At 47.6% G+C, this 17,109-nt stretch overlaps 1 protein-coding gene across 1 annotated transcript in view; it reads right to left on the reverse strand.

Moving 5' to 3' along the window:
• Nucleotides 1-2,790, reverse strand: part of LOC138771985 (urotensin-2 receptor-like) — a 33,658-nt gene extending 30,868 nt beyond the window's left edge. The window contains exon 1 of the mRNA XM_069952034.1: nt 1,602-2,790. Coding sequence (XP_069808135.1) covers nt 1,664-2,749 — 1,086 coding nt within the window. The 5' untranslated portion in view covers nt 2,750-2,790 and the 3' untranslated portion in view covers nt 1,602-1,663. The remainder of the gene's footprint in view (nt 1-1,601) is intronic.
• Nucleotides 2,791-17,109: the final 14,319 nt, after the last annotated feature.

Genomic DNA, 17,109 nt, shown 5'->3' on the forward strand with positions numbered 1-17,109 from the left:
TTTTAGTTACTGTGTTTGCTTCAGCAACTTGAAAAAAATAACTGCTGAAAAAACATGACAAATTTTCTAAACAACGAACCTTATTTGAGTTCTAAAAGGACGAATAATGGGCCTTGTTATGAACGTTAAATCAAATGCCCAGGGTTTTTTTTTTTTTTTTTTTTTGTAGCGTCCAAAACTAGACGAATTTTGGGATATATTATGCAAATCTCTGTTGGTTGATTGTAATTCTGTGGAATTCTTTATCAATAGGCACCCATGTACCATTTTTGTTGCCACTCATGTGGCGTTGTTGTTTACCTGTAAATTCTGAAAAACCCAATAAAAACTTTTGAATTAAAAAAGAAAACAGTCGTAAATGTAGGCAAAAGAAAGTATTTATCAAGGATTTAAAACTCAACAAAACAAGGCTGAAAAATCTACATTTTTTTAAAACTTTTTTCAAAATTTTCAGTTTTTTTTTTTACCCAAAAAACTGTGTGAACACAACATAAAGGCAAACATTTCTTCCCAACTCCTTGTGAATAAATCCCTGCATCTATGACGCTTTTCCACAATCCAGTGACTATAACCTGTAATATTATTACACTCCAGAAACCTTATGATCCTGTCAGTTCACCATATCACCTTCCATAGCCTCAGTGCTTTTACAGTAAAGAATCCTGTTCTACAGTATGTTGGTTCAGAAACACCCTCTAGATGTACGGAATGTACCTTTGCTGTACATAGTTATATTTAATAAGGGTGTAAAAAGACAAGAGTCCATAAGCTTCAACCTAAAATCCTTCTGTGTTGATCCAGAGGAAGACAATTGCCCCATACACTTCTTATATCCAGAATAAATTCCTGGATCACATTCCTATTACTAGAAATCTTCTATCCATAGCTTTGATATTTAAGTTTGCAAGAAAAGTATAACATGTGGTATAGAGCCTTACTGCTCTTACAGTAAAGAATCCAGTCTTCTTTCCTCTAGACCTTTGTCCTGGTTACAGACCTGGGTATAAAAACATTCCTGTACGTCTTCTACATTAAAGTGATTTCCCACCTGTGGAATTGTATTATGAGCAATTCCCTCATACACCTCTATGATGGCACTTGGGATAGAGTGTCATAGAGCGGCTGTTGCTCTCCTTCTCTATACTGACAGAATAAAGACATCCTATATTGCCCTGCACTCCTCACATTGCCAGGAGGAGCTGTCAGAGGGAATTTTATCTCACGGCTCACACACGGGAGCATTTAGCCTCATAGATGTATGTTAGGGAATTGCTCACAAAGCAATCTCCTTATATATTAGAGTGCAGGTAAAGGTGAAGTGTCCCTTTAAGGGCCATTAAGACAATCGGAGAGCAGTGCAGAACATCTATCGCCAGCTATAAATAGTGACACCAACTATTAAGCGGATGATCGGGAAGACTTAACATAGAGCGCAGCTCGCAGGTAGGGGGGGACATTATTACAGGCTGTTTATTCTTTTAAAGGAACAGTAGCCAAGAAATATTATGATTACAAGGACTCTCAGAGCATGTGTGTGTGTAGGTATGAACAGGGAGCAGGCACTGGAGGGGTTAAACGATCCAGGACGAGCTGTCACTTACCAGAGGTGGGGGTCCCCCTGCGGTGAGCCAGCAGCCAGTGCTGAACCTGAGACAGACCCGTCTCACTTGATGTCCCTGACGCATGTCATGCCGATAGACTCCGACACATAGTCGTACTGATTGCTGGAGGACATGGAGCGACCCCAGGAAGAACACTGCAGGTTGGAGCCCCTCTTCTTGAAGGAGGAGGTGAACCTGTAGAACTTCTTGTGACGGTTCTTCAGATACTCCCTGTAGTTTTTGGTGAGCAGGGTGTACAGGAAAGGGTTAATGCAGCTGTTGCTGTAGGTCAGGCAGGTGACCAGGTAGTTAATGCACTTTTGGGTTTGAGACGAGAGAGGGGGGGACATGTCGTAAAGTCGTATTAGCTGCCAGATCCAAAAAGGCAAGAAACACGCCCAAAAGACCAGGACGATGCTGAAGATCATGATGAGCACCTTCTGTTTGGGAGACCTCTTGTTCTCCTTCTTATTGATGGGGTTCCTCTGGGACTCCAGATAAGTCCTGGCCAACCTGGTGTACAGGTAGCCAATGACCATGCCGGGGGCCATGATGCTGGTACTGAAGAGCACTGTCAGGTAAGTCCTGTAGGCATCCTCACTCCACGTTGGGGCGCACATCCTTTTCACCCCTTTTCCTTCGACTTCTCTTAGAGTCATCATAATCATCATAGGCAAGGTAAGGAGAAGAGACAGCACCCACACGGCTATAGCCATAGACTTCCGATAGCCCTTGGACCTTCTGACCGTGTCCAGAGGTTTGGTGACCGCCATATACCTCTCAGTACACATGACGGTGAGAGTGAATATGCTGGCGTGCATGGTGAACAAGTCCAAACTGAGCAATATCCTGCACCCAATGTCCCCGAAGTACCAGTCCTTGACGAAAGAGGTGCAGACAATGAACGGGATGCTGGACAGGTAGAGGAGGTCCGCCAGGGCAAGGTTGATGATGGAGATGTACATAGATGCAGCATATCTCATTGAGTGACACATGACCACCAAGGTGTACACATTCCCGGCCATTCCAGCCACGTACATCAGAGACAGGATGGTGCCAAACGTTGTCGTGATGATTAATTCCTCCATGCTGTAACCCCGAAGGTCCTGGTTGGAAAAGTTCCCCGGGCCGGAGGAGTTGGGCTCCATTAGTGTATCCGTGCAGCCGGCCCGGGGAAGGGACCGTCTTGTGGAGAAGACTGAGGTTTCTCAATAGCTAGAAACTGCAAAGGAGAGAGAGAGAGAGAGCAGGAGGGAGGGGGAGGGGGGAGGTGGTGACGACAACGCTGCTCTCCCTTACTATCTTCTTCATCCTTCTCTATCTTCATACTTTACGGATCCCTTGTTCCATCCCTTCCTTTGTGTCTGGCTCCCGTTCAGTCCTGGATTCATCACATTTTCCTCGTGTCATGCTTTCCATCTCCCGCCTGGCTGTTTGTCCTCTTCGCCTATTGCCATTGTCTCATTCTTCCCCTTGTTTTTCCCTGCCCTGTAACTTTTTGACACCTTACCTACCAACCCCTGTTCTTTACCCGTCTCTCTTCTACCCTTCTCATCCATTGTTTGCCTACTGAATCTTATGTAGCTGAGCTGAGTTTGTTGCATGGTGCGATTTCGATGGCTTATTTGTGATTTAGCACATTAGCCGTGGTCCCGAGGGGGAATCCTAAGCTCACATGAGAAGACTCCAGTTTTTTTGCATTGAGGCCAAGAAGCTTACATCTCTACCCTTAGAGGGCTGTAAGAGATCCGACAAAAAGGAGTTATATAACACACTCAGCTCTGCTAAATGTTTGGTAAAAACTTGTGTCAACTGCGTCAGAAGGTTCCGTGATTTTATTCTGTATCTCAGTATACTTACTTCTGTCCTGAAGTCAGAATAAGGCTAGGAAGGACTCTAGGTAGCATCTTGGTGCTAATAGAGTATATACTGCATGCCGGAGAGGGTAACCCTGGGTAGTGGGAACCATCACAGGAATGTGGTCTCTGCAGGTGCTGCAATGTTAGCAAACAGTGATGTGTAAAATGTGTCATGGTGTCAAGTAGCTCCTGGAAAGGTCGTATTTTTTCATCATTGCTGATGGTGCCTCTTCCTGCTCTCTATGCTCTGACTAGGATTGTTAGATGTCTTTGCTACCATCAGTAGTGTACCTGCCTATGACTCAGTATCCACCATCTGTCTTCCAGGTCTCACATTCTCTTGCATCATTCCCTACTCTCTAATCATCACCTTCTCTACCATAAATGATTCCCTTTACACGTTTCCTGCCCTCGTCCTCCCTTATTTATCCTCTCTCCCCTGTGGTTCTCCTCCTCGTTCCAGCTCCCAGGCTTTCACCTTCTTAAAAACTTTTGTTTCCTTCAAATCTCAGTGGCTTTGTGGTGACTCTGTCCTTAGTTTTACATACATGCAGCTCTCGATCTACAGGTTCAACCATGCCGGTCAACACTTGAGTTATCCTCTACTCCTAAAGTGGTACTGACATTTGTACCTGCTGAAATAGTGAGTTATTGATAGTTTCTACACAAACCAATGCAACCAGACCTGTAGGGTCAAGATTCATCAGTGTTTGGGTCCATTAGTGGTAGAACACCTTTACAGACTTACTCCTTGTAGGTTCTCAGACCTCCAACTTATACTGAAAAAACGAGGGGTGTTACGTATGCCCCTGGTGATGGTTGCCAATGAGCGTCTTTGCTTGGGCAGGTATTTATATACAGTGCTAGGGCAGTAAACTAAACCATTGCCCTGGGTAAAGGAAAGCCTAGCCAGAGCTTTGATGTTCAAAGAAGAAGACGACAAGATTATCAAACAAAGCAACCAAGCCATTAGAGATGAGCGAACCTTGGGCAAACCTGAGCATGCCACATTTGGTTACTGGTGGTTGAAGAAATTGGATGCAGCCCTCAGGAGTGATGGAAAACATGGATTTGGCCTATGGCTGTATCCATTTTTTTAGGAAGCCTTAGGGCTGCATCCAACTTCTTCATCCACCAAAGTGTGCTCAAGGTTCGCTCATCTCTAAGATTCACATTCTTACGCAGAAGACCCACATGACCATCAGTGGTAGACGACCATTGTAGACCACCATCTCTAGCCTCTACCCCGTACCACCCCACCCCTTTATCTCCTTTCACTGGTTTATACTCCTCCTTCCTCCCTACCATCTTCTCCTTTTATGAATTCTCTTTTTTCCCCTCTTCATCACGAATCTCATTACCATTCAACCAATGCATTGTATTTCCCGGCCACAAAATAAAGTCCATTCTCCTCATCTCACGACCTTATTATCTCCAGGCATAGGCTCCTGCAAGAGGCTTACTCAATTTTGTCATGATTACAAAAAGGTCTCCTTGAAAATGACTCCTCGGAGCGACCATCGATGACAGGGCTTCTCTTGGGTCAAATTTGCTGCATTCCAGCTTCAGGAGCGCACGTTATGTAATGGCCTCAGCTCGCGAAAAACTGTGGAATATAAATGGTGAGGTCTAAGGTCGGTATTGAGTAGTAAGTGTTCTGAAGAGCTTGAGGAAGAATTAATCCTTCAAGAAAAATCAATAGAAAGAAGGCAAGATCTACACGCATGGAAATCAGTTGACACAAAATAACATGTCTTCCTCTATTATTGTAAGGGATTAGGATCCATTTCGGCTCACTAACAAGTTTTCTATAAATAGCCATGAAGAGATCAACTTCGTGATGGAGTCAACTTCGTGATCTGGGGGATTCAAAAATTGTCGTGATGGAAGGTCTTCTACTTCCAGTCAGGCTATATAGACTTGAGGTATTGGGTATTGTCAGAACGATATCTTCTCCAGAAGTTAATATGGGGGCATGTGCCCTATGTGATGATGTGATGACTGCCAGGGGGCAATGCAACCAAATCAACTGGGTCCATCGAGATTTAAAGAAGATCCTTCCAAACCATCAGGGATATGCTGACTTACTACATATGGGAGTGCAGTGTCCCACTGCCTACTTTTCTAGCCCTTATGGTTGTCAGTCATGCTCCCTCTAATTAATCTGAACTAGTCACATGGGTGTTCCTTAAGGCCAAACTAGTCACCAGTACTGGGCTTGAGTTGGCTGTAGTACCGCCTCTCTGGGAATGTTGGTGCCCAGGGATAGGCCCTCTGGGTGTAGTTCTCAATGCAGGAGCTCAATCCATGGCATAGCAAGGCCGTCCATGAGCTCCGATGCCCTCAGAGAGGCGGGCTTACATTGGGCACACCCAATGGGGAGCTAGTTTGGTGCTGACTAGTTGAAGGTAATTTGCAAATGGCATGGGACATTTACAAACTTTGTTTTCAGGGGGTATGTGCAAAGCTTTACACTCTTAGAAACAGTGCAGGGGGCTTTATTACACCGTACGTATAGCTTCCTGGACATTTTTGGAGTGATTGGTTCCCTTTAATGTATTGCACTAAGTAGGTCCTAGTAGGTTAACCAACCAATGCCCACTCAAACTTAGAGGAGGATATCCTGACTACACAGAAGTTAGTGAGTGAGTGGTAGTGTGGAGGGGAGGAAAGTATGTTCAGAGTAGTGTTTAGAGGTGGTTAGAAGGAGAAATGTGGAGCCTACAGAAACCTGATTCACCTGGGCTTACTCCCCAGAGAGGATAGCCTATACCCTGGGATTACTAGTCCAGCCTAAGGGGATCCTACCTACATTTATTCTCCAAGTCTGGTGATCAAGAGGATCATTTCAATTAGTCAGTGTGGATAAATTTACACACAAGCCTCTAGGACCTGTAGGGGCTTCAGGCCGGGCCTGGTCATCAAAAGTGGCTAAAACTGGGTGTCTATATCCCGCAGTTGGGCATTGTAGAGCATCTGTGTAACTACAAGTAACAAGAAGTTCTGCTGGGAAACAACCTATGCCCCTTAAAAGCAGTAACTTTTTTTTTACTCTGTCTTAAGTAACCACAAGTAACTTGTGGAAGTGGAGCCGGGACCCGAAGATGATGTAACAAGACACCGGGAACATGGAAAGGTAAGAATAGGCTGTTGGTTATGTTCTTCTCAAGGGCAGCAGCACATTGAAAGCTTATTTGAGTGGATTACCTCATTAAGTTGTGAATTGTGTCACAAAAAAACAGTGTTGTCTGACTGATTCTGCACCGACTTCTACCACTTCACCCTACTCTTTGCCTATTGCAGCATACCCGCTACATGCCCATGGTCTGTGACAGGGCAGTGGTTCCACGTTGTCCTGCCTGCCCACAGATACCCCAATCCACCCTCAGGTGGCGGCTTACAAGAGCTGTCTAGCCAGGCTCCTGCCCACCATATGGCACTAGGTTCTCTAACCATCAAATTTTTGACCACAGTAGATGGACACTTACAACTGGATATATCTATACTATATATAATACTATATTACTAGGCAGGGGTGTAGTTAAAGGCTTATGGGCCCTGGTGCAAAATTTTAGCTTGCCCCCCTTCTCCCATCCCATCTGATCAGGAGCAGTCAGAGGCCAAAAAAAGTTATATCCAATGACTCTAAGGTGCCACCCCCTAATGTGCCACTGTGTCCCAAAAAACTGTCACTGCTCCCCTCATGTACTGTGCCACTGCCTCCCCCTCATGTACTGTACCACTGCCTCTCCCTCATGTACTGTGCCACTGCCCCCACCTCATGTACTGTGCCACTGCCCCCACCTGATGTACTGTGCCACTGCCCCCACCTGATGTACTGTGCCACTGCCTCCCCCTCATGTACTGTGCCACTGCCTCCCCCTCATGTACTGTGGCACTTCCTCCCCCTCATGTACTGTGCCTCTTCCTCCCCCTTATGTACTGTACCACTGCCTCCACCTCATGTACTGTGCCACTTCCTCCCCTTTATGTACTGTACCACTTCCTCCCCTTTATGTACTGTACCACTGCCTCCACCTCATGTACTGTGCCACTGCCCCCTATATCTAATGGAGTGTACTGTGTCATTCTCAAATCATTGTTTCCCAATCTTTGACTCTCCAGCTGAAAAACTAAAACTCCCATTCTGAACTGGCAGCAGGGAATAATGGGTGTTGTAGTTCTGCAACCTGGAGATCCACAGACTGCACAACTACAACTTCCATCATGAACTGTTAACAGGGGATAATCTCACCCGTCCAGGTTTCTGCTCTTCTCTTTGGCTTTGCCCTCCTCTGCTCAGGTCTGGCTGCTGTGTATGGTAGCAGAGCAAATTGCTAATTGGTTATCAGAAGATTTTCTGCTCATTTGTACTACATTTCCCACCATACCCTGACAACTTTGTGCTGTCAGTAAATGCTGGGAGTTGTAGAGTTTGCAGCTGTTGTAGTTGGAGGATCCTAGGTGTATTGTACACTGGATGCTTTGTGGAAGATCAGAACACATAGTTATGTGGGGGCACAGTGTGTGGGAGTGACCCCAGAAAAACACTAATAGGGTATAGAAACCAAGAACCAGTATCATCCCCATACACTGATCCATTTAGAGGTAGATATCAGCTGTACACAGGTTCTGCGGACAGTGACGTCTTCTCTGATCGCTTTTCCCTTTGTTCTCCATCAAGGCCCAACAATCATGAAGACTTTTCCCAGACACAACTTGACCCCACAGAATCTGCCAGACAAACATTTTAGGCCTGTCACTCATACAGTATAGGTGTCCTCCGTGCCCCCATATGATAGTTAGTTTCCTCTGTGCCCCCATATAATAGATAGACCCCCTTTGTGCATCTATATAGAAGTAAGGTGCCTCCCAGTGCCCCATATAGTGGTTGGGCCCTCTCAGTGCCCACATATAAAAGTTAGGTGCCCCGCTGTACATCTATATAGTAGTAAGGTGCCCCGCTGTGCATCCATATAGTAGTTAGGTGCCCTTTCGAGCATCCATATAGTAGTTGGGCACCCCTTTGGGTATTCATATAGTAGTTAGGCACCCCTCTTTGTATCCATATAGTAGTCAGGCCCCCTGTGTCCCATAAAGTAATCAGGTGCTTGTGTGCCCCCATATAGTAATAGTAATCATGCCTTTCTGCGCATCCATATAATAGTTAGGCATCTCTGCCCCCCTCCCCATTGTAGGCATCCCCATGTAATTCTTCCTGGTAGTTACCCCAATAAATAGTATCCCCCATGTATCTGGCATCCCCCTTAATCTTAATCTTCCATTTAGTAGATATCCCTCAGTAGGTAATCCCATTGCTGTCCCCCCCATAGGTAGCCATAGCAATAAGTACTATCCCCATTTTAAAGGCATACTCCCTTTATAATTAAAAAAAAAATGACGATGTTGCATCCACCTATTCTCTCCTCAGTACTGTAAGCCGCTGCTGTTGGGTTGTGGCCCCGCCCCAAGGCCAGATCACAACAACGCTGTACAACTGTCAAGTAAAGATCAGTGAGTATGTGATGGCATTGTGATCTGACTGGGGGAGGGGCCTCAACCCTGCAGGCGGTGGCTTATACTACTAAGAAGAGGTGGATTGCAGTGGCGCGATCCACTCAGGTTCCTCTCAGGTCAAGCTCCGCCTGCAGGAACAAGGCCCCTCCCAAAGCCACAGCTCAACACTGTATAGGTACGCCAATAGGACATAGTGTGCGCCACTAGTGCAAATGTCTGGAGGGAGGGGGCGCTGGTACTTCCTGTCATCTGACTAGGTTACAGCATGTGCCTCCAGCTATGCCAGCGGCGCATAGCGGCCCGGGACAGTCAGAGTTAGTGTGCATGGGGGGTACTGGGCCGGGGGCCCACGGGAGGAAGTCCATACAAGTCCCGTCGCCATGGCAACCACTACGACCCCTATAGCTACTCCTCTGTTACTAGGGTATTATGTAACCAGGGGCTGATACGTGCTGTATGACCACCTTGACCCTGTACAATGGCATTGTCTTGCTGACTGAGTGAATTAATATTTATGTAGAATATTGATTGACTACTATGAAAATTATTGATCAGTATTGTACTGTCGGTTGCACTGATCTACAGGGTCCCCTAACACAGTGATCCTACTTTCCCTATCAATAGTCTTATTTATTCCACTGCTCTCTGCTTGCCGTCAGTGAATGGTAACAAGTCTGGTTACATTTCAAAGGCTGCAGAACCCACTTAGACCTAAGACCTCTCACAGCTGGGGGTCTGTTACAATAGCATCCAGCCTAGGATATCCTCCACAGCACAAATCTCTAATGATTCCATACAACGTCTCAGTGCTGGAAAAAAGCACCAAGAGGATTGGATACGGATTGGATACAATTGTAACAAACCCTCAGCTCCAAGAGATATTAAGTCCACAGAGGTTTTCAGCCTCTGAATGTAAAGAAGGCGGTTTAGATCCACCGAGCAGAAATCTGAGGAATAAGCCATTGATTCACAGGGGATAATAAGTCTATAGAGGAGGCGAGAAGGGGTTAAACAGATGATTGAGATGGTCAGTACAGAAGCAGTTATATTACTGTCAGTGGCAGATGGCACCACGCTGGGTGAGGATGGACATTTATGCTGATTTGCCCGGCTGGCACTGTAAGACTGTCCAGATAGAGATTCATCTCTGAGGATGGCAGAGATTTCATTAATGCGGAATTGAATCTCACGCTGTTCTTATGCTGACGAGAGGAAAACGATGAGAATATTTATTATCCTGAACTGGTGATGTCCTGGCTGTATACAGAGGGAAACCCCAGACGGAGCCGATAATAACATCACTGCCGCAGTAATCAGCCCTGTTAGAAGTGCTTAGGCTTTTTCCTTTAATTTTCATTATGTCTCAGGAGAGGAAGTGGCTTTATATAACTATTATAGCACCACACCACATGCACAAAACTATAACTACTATAATACTGCTCTCTATATACAAGAAAATAACTACTATATTACTGCTCCTATATACAGGAATATAACTACTATAATACTGCTCCTATATACAAGAATATAACTACTATAATACTGCTCCTATATACAGGAACATAACTACTATAATACTGCTCCTATATACAGGAATATAACTACTATAATACTGCTCCCTATATACAAGAATATAACTACTATATTACTGCTCCTATATACAAGAATATACTACTATAATACTGCTCCTATATACAAGAATATAACTACTATAATACTGCTCCCTATATACAAGAATATAACTACTATATTACTGCTCCTATATACAAGAATATACTACTATAATACTGCGCCTACATACAAGAATATACTACTATATTACTGCTCCCTATATACAGGAATATAACTACTATAATACTGCTCCTATATACAAGAATATAACTACTATAATACTGCTCCTATATACAGGAACATAACTACTATAATACTGCTCCTATATACAGGAATATAACTACTATAATACTGCTCCTATATACAAGAATATACTACTATAATACTGCTCCTATATACAAGAATATAACTACTATAATACTGCTCCTATATACAAGGATATAACTACTATAACCTGAACCGCATTTTGTTTCTCTCTTTTCTCCGTGTTTTGCACTCCTCCTGGTGAGACCCACATGACCGCAATTAGCAGGAGACACCTGAGTGCACATGGTTTTAATCCCTCCTGTTTTTTCCCATTCTGTTTGCTGCAGCTATGGTGAGTGTAATACCTTATCCAGGCTTGTGCTGCTTGGGGGCGACCTTCTCCGCCGGCGGTGCTGGCCGGGTTCTGGTGTGGTGTTTTTGGGTCTGGTCCTGTGGCATGGGGGTCGCAGGGCCATTCCATGGCCCCCCTTCCCTGCCCATGCACGCCTGCAGGGGTGGTGGTCACTGAACGGCAAAGTGTGGACTTAGTGTAGGGACCCATGTGTATCAGATACTTCAAAATTCTGATGTTTTTTATGCAGCCGAGAGGCACTAGTGTCAGCCATAGGTGTGAGGTACAGCGCTCTTTTTCTTCCCTGAACCATAACTACTATAATACTGCTCCCTATATACAGAAATATAACTACTATAATTAAAAAAAAAAAAAAAATAGGCTTAGCAGCATTAGTTTCAGCCATAGGTGTGATGTGTAGCCGCTTCTCTCTCTCCATGTCGGATTTTGTATTTTGCTCCCCTTTCTGGGCAGTTGGCACTCCCCTTTAAAAGACCCATGTGACCTAACTCAGCGCAGCATATACCTGTGCTCACACGACAGTACCTCCATGTTTTTCCCATTCTGTTTGCAGCAGTTTTGGTGAGTGTAATACCATATCCATACTTGTGTTGTTTGGGGGCAGCCTTCCCCGCCGGTGGTGCTGGCTGGGACTTTGGATTTGGTCCTGTGACATGGGGGTTGCAGGGCCATTCCATGGCCTCCCTTCCCTGCATGTGCACACTTTGCTGGGGTGGCGGTCGCTGACCGACACAGTGTGGAGTTAGCGTAGGGACCTGTGTGAACCAGGAGAACTGCACATTGGTACATGGGGCGATATAGCTTGATCAATTCATATTCCAACATCCTGAAGTTGGTTTTTTAAAATAGGCTTAGCAGCATTAGTATCAGCCATAGGTGTGATGTGCAGCCGCTCCTCTCTCTCCATGTCGGATAACTACTATAATACTGCTCCTATATACAAGAATGTAACTACTATAATACTGCTCCTATATACAGGAATATAACTACTATAATGCTGCTCCTATATACAAGAATATAACTACTATAATATGCACAAGCCAAAAAGACAGAAATGGCTGCACATCGCACCCATGGCTGACACGAAAGCTTATTCAGCTACATTTAAAACCAACATCAGAAGTTAGTATATAATTTGGCCAAACCATATTGCCTCATGTACCACGTGCAGGTCTTCTGATACACATGAGTCCCTAACCAAAAAACATCACTGTGCCGGTCAGCGACCACAATCCCCGCAAAGCGTGCGCAAGCAGAGAAGGGGGGCCACGGAATGGCCCTGCAACCCCATTGTCACAGGACCAGACCCAAAAGGTCCCCCCCCGAACCCCGCAGGCTTCACCGGCGGAAAAAGTGGACGCCAAGCAATACAAATGTGAACAAGCTCTTACCTCTCTCCATTCCTCTGCAGGTAGAATGGGAGAATACTAGGAGATCCTCCCCTTATGTACACAGGTGCTTCCTGCTAATTTGGATCACATGGGTCTTACACAGCACGAGTGCTAGCCACAATGAAAAAAGGTACAGAATACATAAAATATGCACAAGCCAAAAAGACAGAAATGGCTGCACATCGCACCCATGGCTGACACGAAAGCTTATTCAGCTACATTTAAAACCAACATCATAAGTTAGTATATAATTTGGCCAAACCATATTGCCTCATGTACCACGTGCAGGTCTTCTGATACACATTTTGGACCTTTTATCCTGCTTATCTTTAAGATGAAAGTGATGGCTATTTTAGTAGGTGCTTGACGCTTAGTGATGGGTGTTGGCAGGCTCGGACTGGGCCACCGGGGGGCCGGGGAAACCCCCGGTGGGCCCCGAGCTGGAGTGGGCCCCCTGCTCCTAGGGGGGGCCGGGGGCCGCACCTCCCTTTTTAACTGGAAGCGATCGCAACAATCGCTTCCAGTTAAATGTAAGGAAGTGCGGGGGCGTGGCTTAGCTATGGAGCCGTGAGGACGCTTCCTGCAGGAGCTCCGGGCCACCGCACGCAGATCCACCCTTACATAAGCTGATTACAGCTCACTCCAGATGGCAAACCGCAAGGAGAAGACAGTGGGGACACCCCAGCACCCGGCTACCCGCTCGGCGGTGGCGTCCGCCCGAATAGACAGGTATCTCCAGCCGGCGGGCTCCGGTCCACAGGCCGCCGGCAGCGGCAACATGGCGCCTACTGCACATCCGGCCCCTTCTCCCTGTGTCCTCCCGAGCAGCCAAGCTCACCTGCCGGTGTCCTGGGCAGACTCCGATACCGGGGATGATGTGGGACAAATGGACTGGCCGGGGGCTTCCAGGCCGCAGCCCTCACGCGACCGCTACTTGTCCGGGGAGGCCTCCTCACAGGGTGACACGCGGCCCTCGGAATTCCAGCTCCTGCGGGAGCTTATACAGGCCCTGCCCACGAAGCAGGACTTGGACGCGGTCGTGTGCCGCATAGAATCCGCACACCAGCAGGCGATAGCGGAGGTGCGCACAGAGGTGGAGGAGCTGGCCCAGCGCACCACGGCAGTGGAGGGATCATCTGCCATTTTGTCCTCCAGAGTGGATCTCCTGGAGAGTGACATGGCGCGCATCCGCCAACACTCCCGTCATCTCACACTTCTCCTAGATGACCAGGAGAACAGAGGGAGGCGAAACAATGTGCGTATAAAAGGCCTGCCGGAGATTCAGGGGGGTGATGAACTGCCTCGCAGAGTGTCTGAGCTCTTCAACATGGCTACCTCCAGACCTCTGGACTCTACTTATGCTATTGACAGAGTACACAGAGTGGCGAGAGCACCGGCGAGGGAACATGCCGCGCCGAGAGATGTCTTGTGCCGCTTACACTACTATTCGGACAAGGAGAGTATACTAGCGGCCATGAGAAATTCAGGTACTATTCAGTATGAGAACGCGTCGGTGCGCCTCTTTCCTGACGTCTCCGCCCGCACGCTCTCTATGAGACGCCTCCTGCAGCCGCTCCTGACACTGATTAAAGAGGCCGGGGCGTCCTATAGATGGGGCCATCCCTTCCAGGTCATGGTGCGCAGGGATTCCGCTACATTCTTCCTCAGATGTCCTGAGGATCTTCCACAGCTGTTCGCCTTCCTGGATAGGCCTCCCATCTCCGTTCCAGATTGGCTGGCTGTGGACCTGCCGCCACCACCTGCGCAATTGCGCCGCCGTAGATCCAGAGTCTCCACTGATCTGCCCCCTTCCCGACCTGTCTCGCCCCCACCAATCATGGACCTCTCTCTGGGACTCCCGATGGAAGCTTAGAAGTTGCGACTCCGGCACCGCTGTGTCCACCTCTATTGTTTTTCCATGATCCGGTCTCCTTCCCCAGGCGCACCCGCGGGTGCTGACTAGAAACACATCTCTACTGTGTCGTGAACCGTCCTTGTTGTATTGGCCCAGCTGCATTTCCACTTCTCTGGCCTCGAGGGGGTCGACACAGTAATACTACCTCCCTGCTATCTGCGAGGACTTGTTTGGAGGGGATTCGTACTTTGTCTGTGCTGATCTCATCGGCCATCCCTATAGCTGGACTGACACAGAGATGGACTTCGCATCTTAGCCTGCTCGTACATTGTGTTTCCATGGGGACGGTTCAGCTCAATCTGCTGGGATTCATTGTCTTCCGCATGTGCCTTGCACTCTGGTGCCCATTGGTGCCTTCTTGTGTTGCCTAATTACGCTTTCTCATTGTTTTTAGTTGTAACCTAAGTCTGTGCCCTGGGTCCTCTGCACCCTCACGCCCATTGTTGTGTGGGGGATGTGGAAACTCAGTGATCCTTTAGTTTTGAAGGGTTTTGTTGGGTCTGTTGGTTGTGGCTCGGGGCCCCTCACCCCATGGTTTTCTACGTCTCCGCTCTAACTTTCTTTGTCTTTCTTTACTTCTATTTCCTTCTGGGAGCTCTGCCTCCGTTGAGCACGTATTAGTGCTACCTGTCCTGTCCTTCTGGTCTCCCCTCCTTTCTCTCTCTCGAGTTTCTGCCTTTTCGTCCTTCATCCCTCTCCCTTCTCTCCTTCCTTCCTCCCATCCTTGTGTTCTCACGTTCCTCCTCTTCACCCCCCCTTCTTTCACCCTTCCTCCTACCCCTCCCCACCCCCCTTCCCCCCCCCCCTTTTTTTTTTTTTTTTTTTTTTTTTTTTTTCTTTCCCCCCCCCCCCCCCCTTTTTCCTTTTTCCCGCCTCCACCCCCCCCCCACTTCCCATTCTCATACGGGCAATGGCCTCTCGGCTTCAGGGTGACCTAAAAGTAGGTTCCCTTAATGTTAAGGGCCTACATGATTGTGGCAAACGCTCCATTATGATGAATCTCTTTAAAAAGCAGGATATCCATGTTGCCTTTATCCAAGAAACACATATGCTCCCCACGCATAAATTTTCCCTGACTAACTCTTGGTTCCCCTTCTCCTACCACAGTTATTCACCGATCCAGAAAGCAAGAGGTACCAGCATTCTTATATCCCGTTCGCTACCTTGGGAATTCGTGGACACCCGGTGTGATGAGGAGGGTCGTATGATTCTTGTGAAAGGTAGGATCAACGCACAGGTGTTTACCTTTGCCTCCCTCTATCTTCCTAACTCGGGCCAGGCGCATGCGATGCAAACGTACCTCGAGGCCATTGATGATTTCAAGGAGGGGATACTGGTCGTTGGCGGAGATCTCAACCTAGCGTTGGATCCATCCATGGATACCTCTAGAGGTTCCTCACATGTTAGTCGCTCACACTTGTCCCGCATGAACGCCCTACTACACGAACACCAGTTAATCGACACATGGAGACTTGGCCACCCCAGGGACAGGGACTATTCCTTCTATTCCCCTGTACACGATACCTACTCAAGGTTAGACTATCTCCTGTTGAAGCACGGACATTTATCTTCATTCAGAAATGCAGCGATTGACACCATTACATTCTCAGACCATGCGATGATTTCTCTCACGCTGGCGCTGCCGGACCCGTACCCTGTGCAGTGGCAGTGGCAGCTCAATTCATCTCTGATCCAGGATATTGTGGTCCTTGCAGATCTTAGGCAGTCCCTGGCCGAATATTTCAGTACAAATGGTGGTGGGGAGTCCTCGGCTATGGTGGTCTGGGAGGCACATAAGTGCGTGGCTAGAGGGATCCTGGTGAAACACGGGGCGCGCCTTAAGCGGGAAAAAGCGGCTAAAACGACCCGCTTACTGGCAGAATTGCGAGACCTAGAGCAGGCCCACAAGTGTGCCCCTACAGAAGATATTACGGTGCGACTACTGGCGGCTCGGGAGTCCCTCCGCACTCATTTACTAGATAGAGCCAAAGCCACATTGGTGAAATGTAGGCGCCATTTCTATGAGTTTGGGAATAAGTGCGGACGGACCCTGGCTAGGGCGCTGCGAGCTCAACGTACTCGTACCTATGTCCCCCAAATTGTTACTGGCTCAGGAGGGCGGGAGCACTTACCGGCGGGCATTGCGCGGGCATTCCGCGACTTCTACGCTGCTTTATATTCCACTGACCAATCTAATCCCCTTACACTCAGCCACTCTTTTCGTTCCCGGATCAGGGACTATCTGGCCCGATCTGGCCTCCCGCGTCTCCCTGAGGAAGCTCTCGCTGCTCTGGAAGAGCCGCTCTCTGACGTAGAATTCCGTGCAGCCCTTAAGGCTTCCAAGTCCGGGAAAGCACCGGGTCCCGACGGATTCTCCCTGGGATATTATAAGGCACTCGAACCACTACTAACCCCCCACTTCCTAGAGGCCTTCAATTCACTCCCTGGGGGCCCCTCGCTCCCCACTGACACCACTAGGGCGGTCATCTCGGTCATCCCCAAAGAGGGAAAGGACCCTTCCCTTTGTGCCAGCTACAGGCCAATATCCCTGTTAAATGTTGACCTGAAGCTGTTCGCAAAGATCCTGGCCTCCAGA

Source organism: Dendropsophus ebraccatus, chromosome 14 (assembly GCF_027789765.1).
Source record: "Dendropsophus ebraccatus isolate aDenEbr1 chromosome 14, aDenEbr1.pat, whole genome shotgun sequence".
In the NCBI taxonomy this organism is placed as follows: domain Eukaryota; kingdom Metazoa; phylum Chordata; class Amphibia; order Anura; family Hylidae; genus Dendropsophus; species Dendropsophus ebraccatus.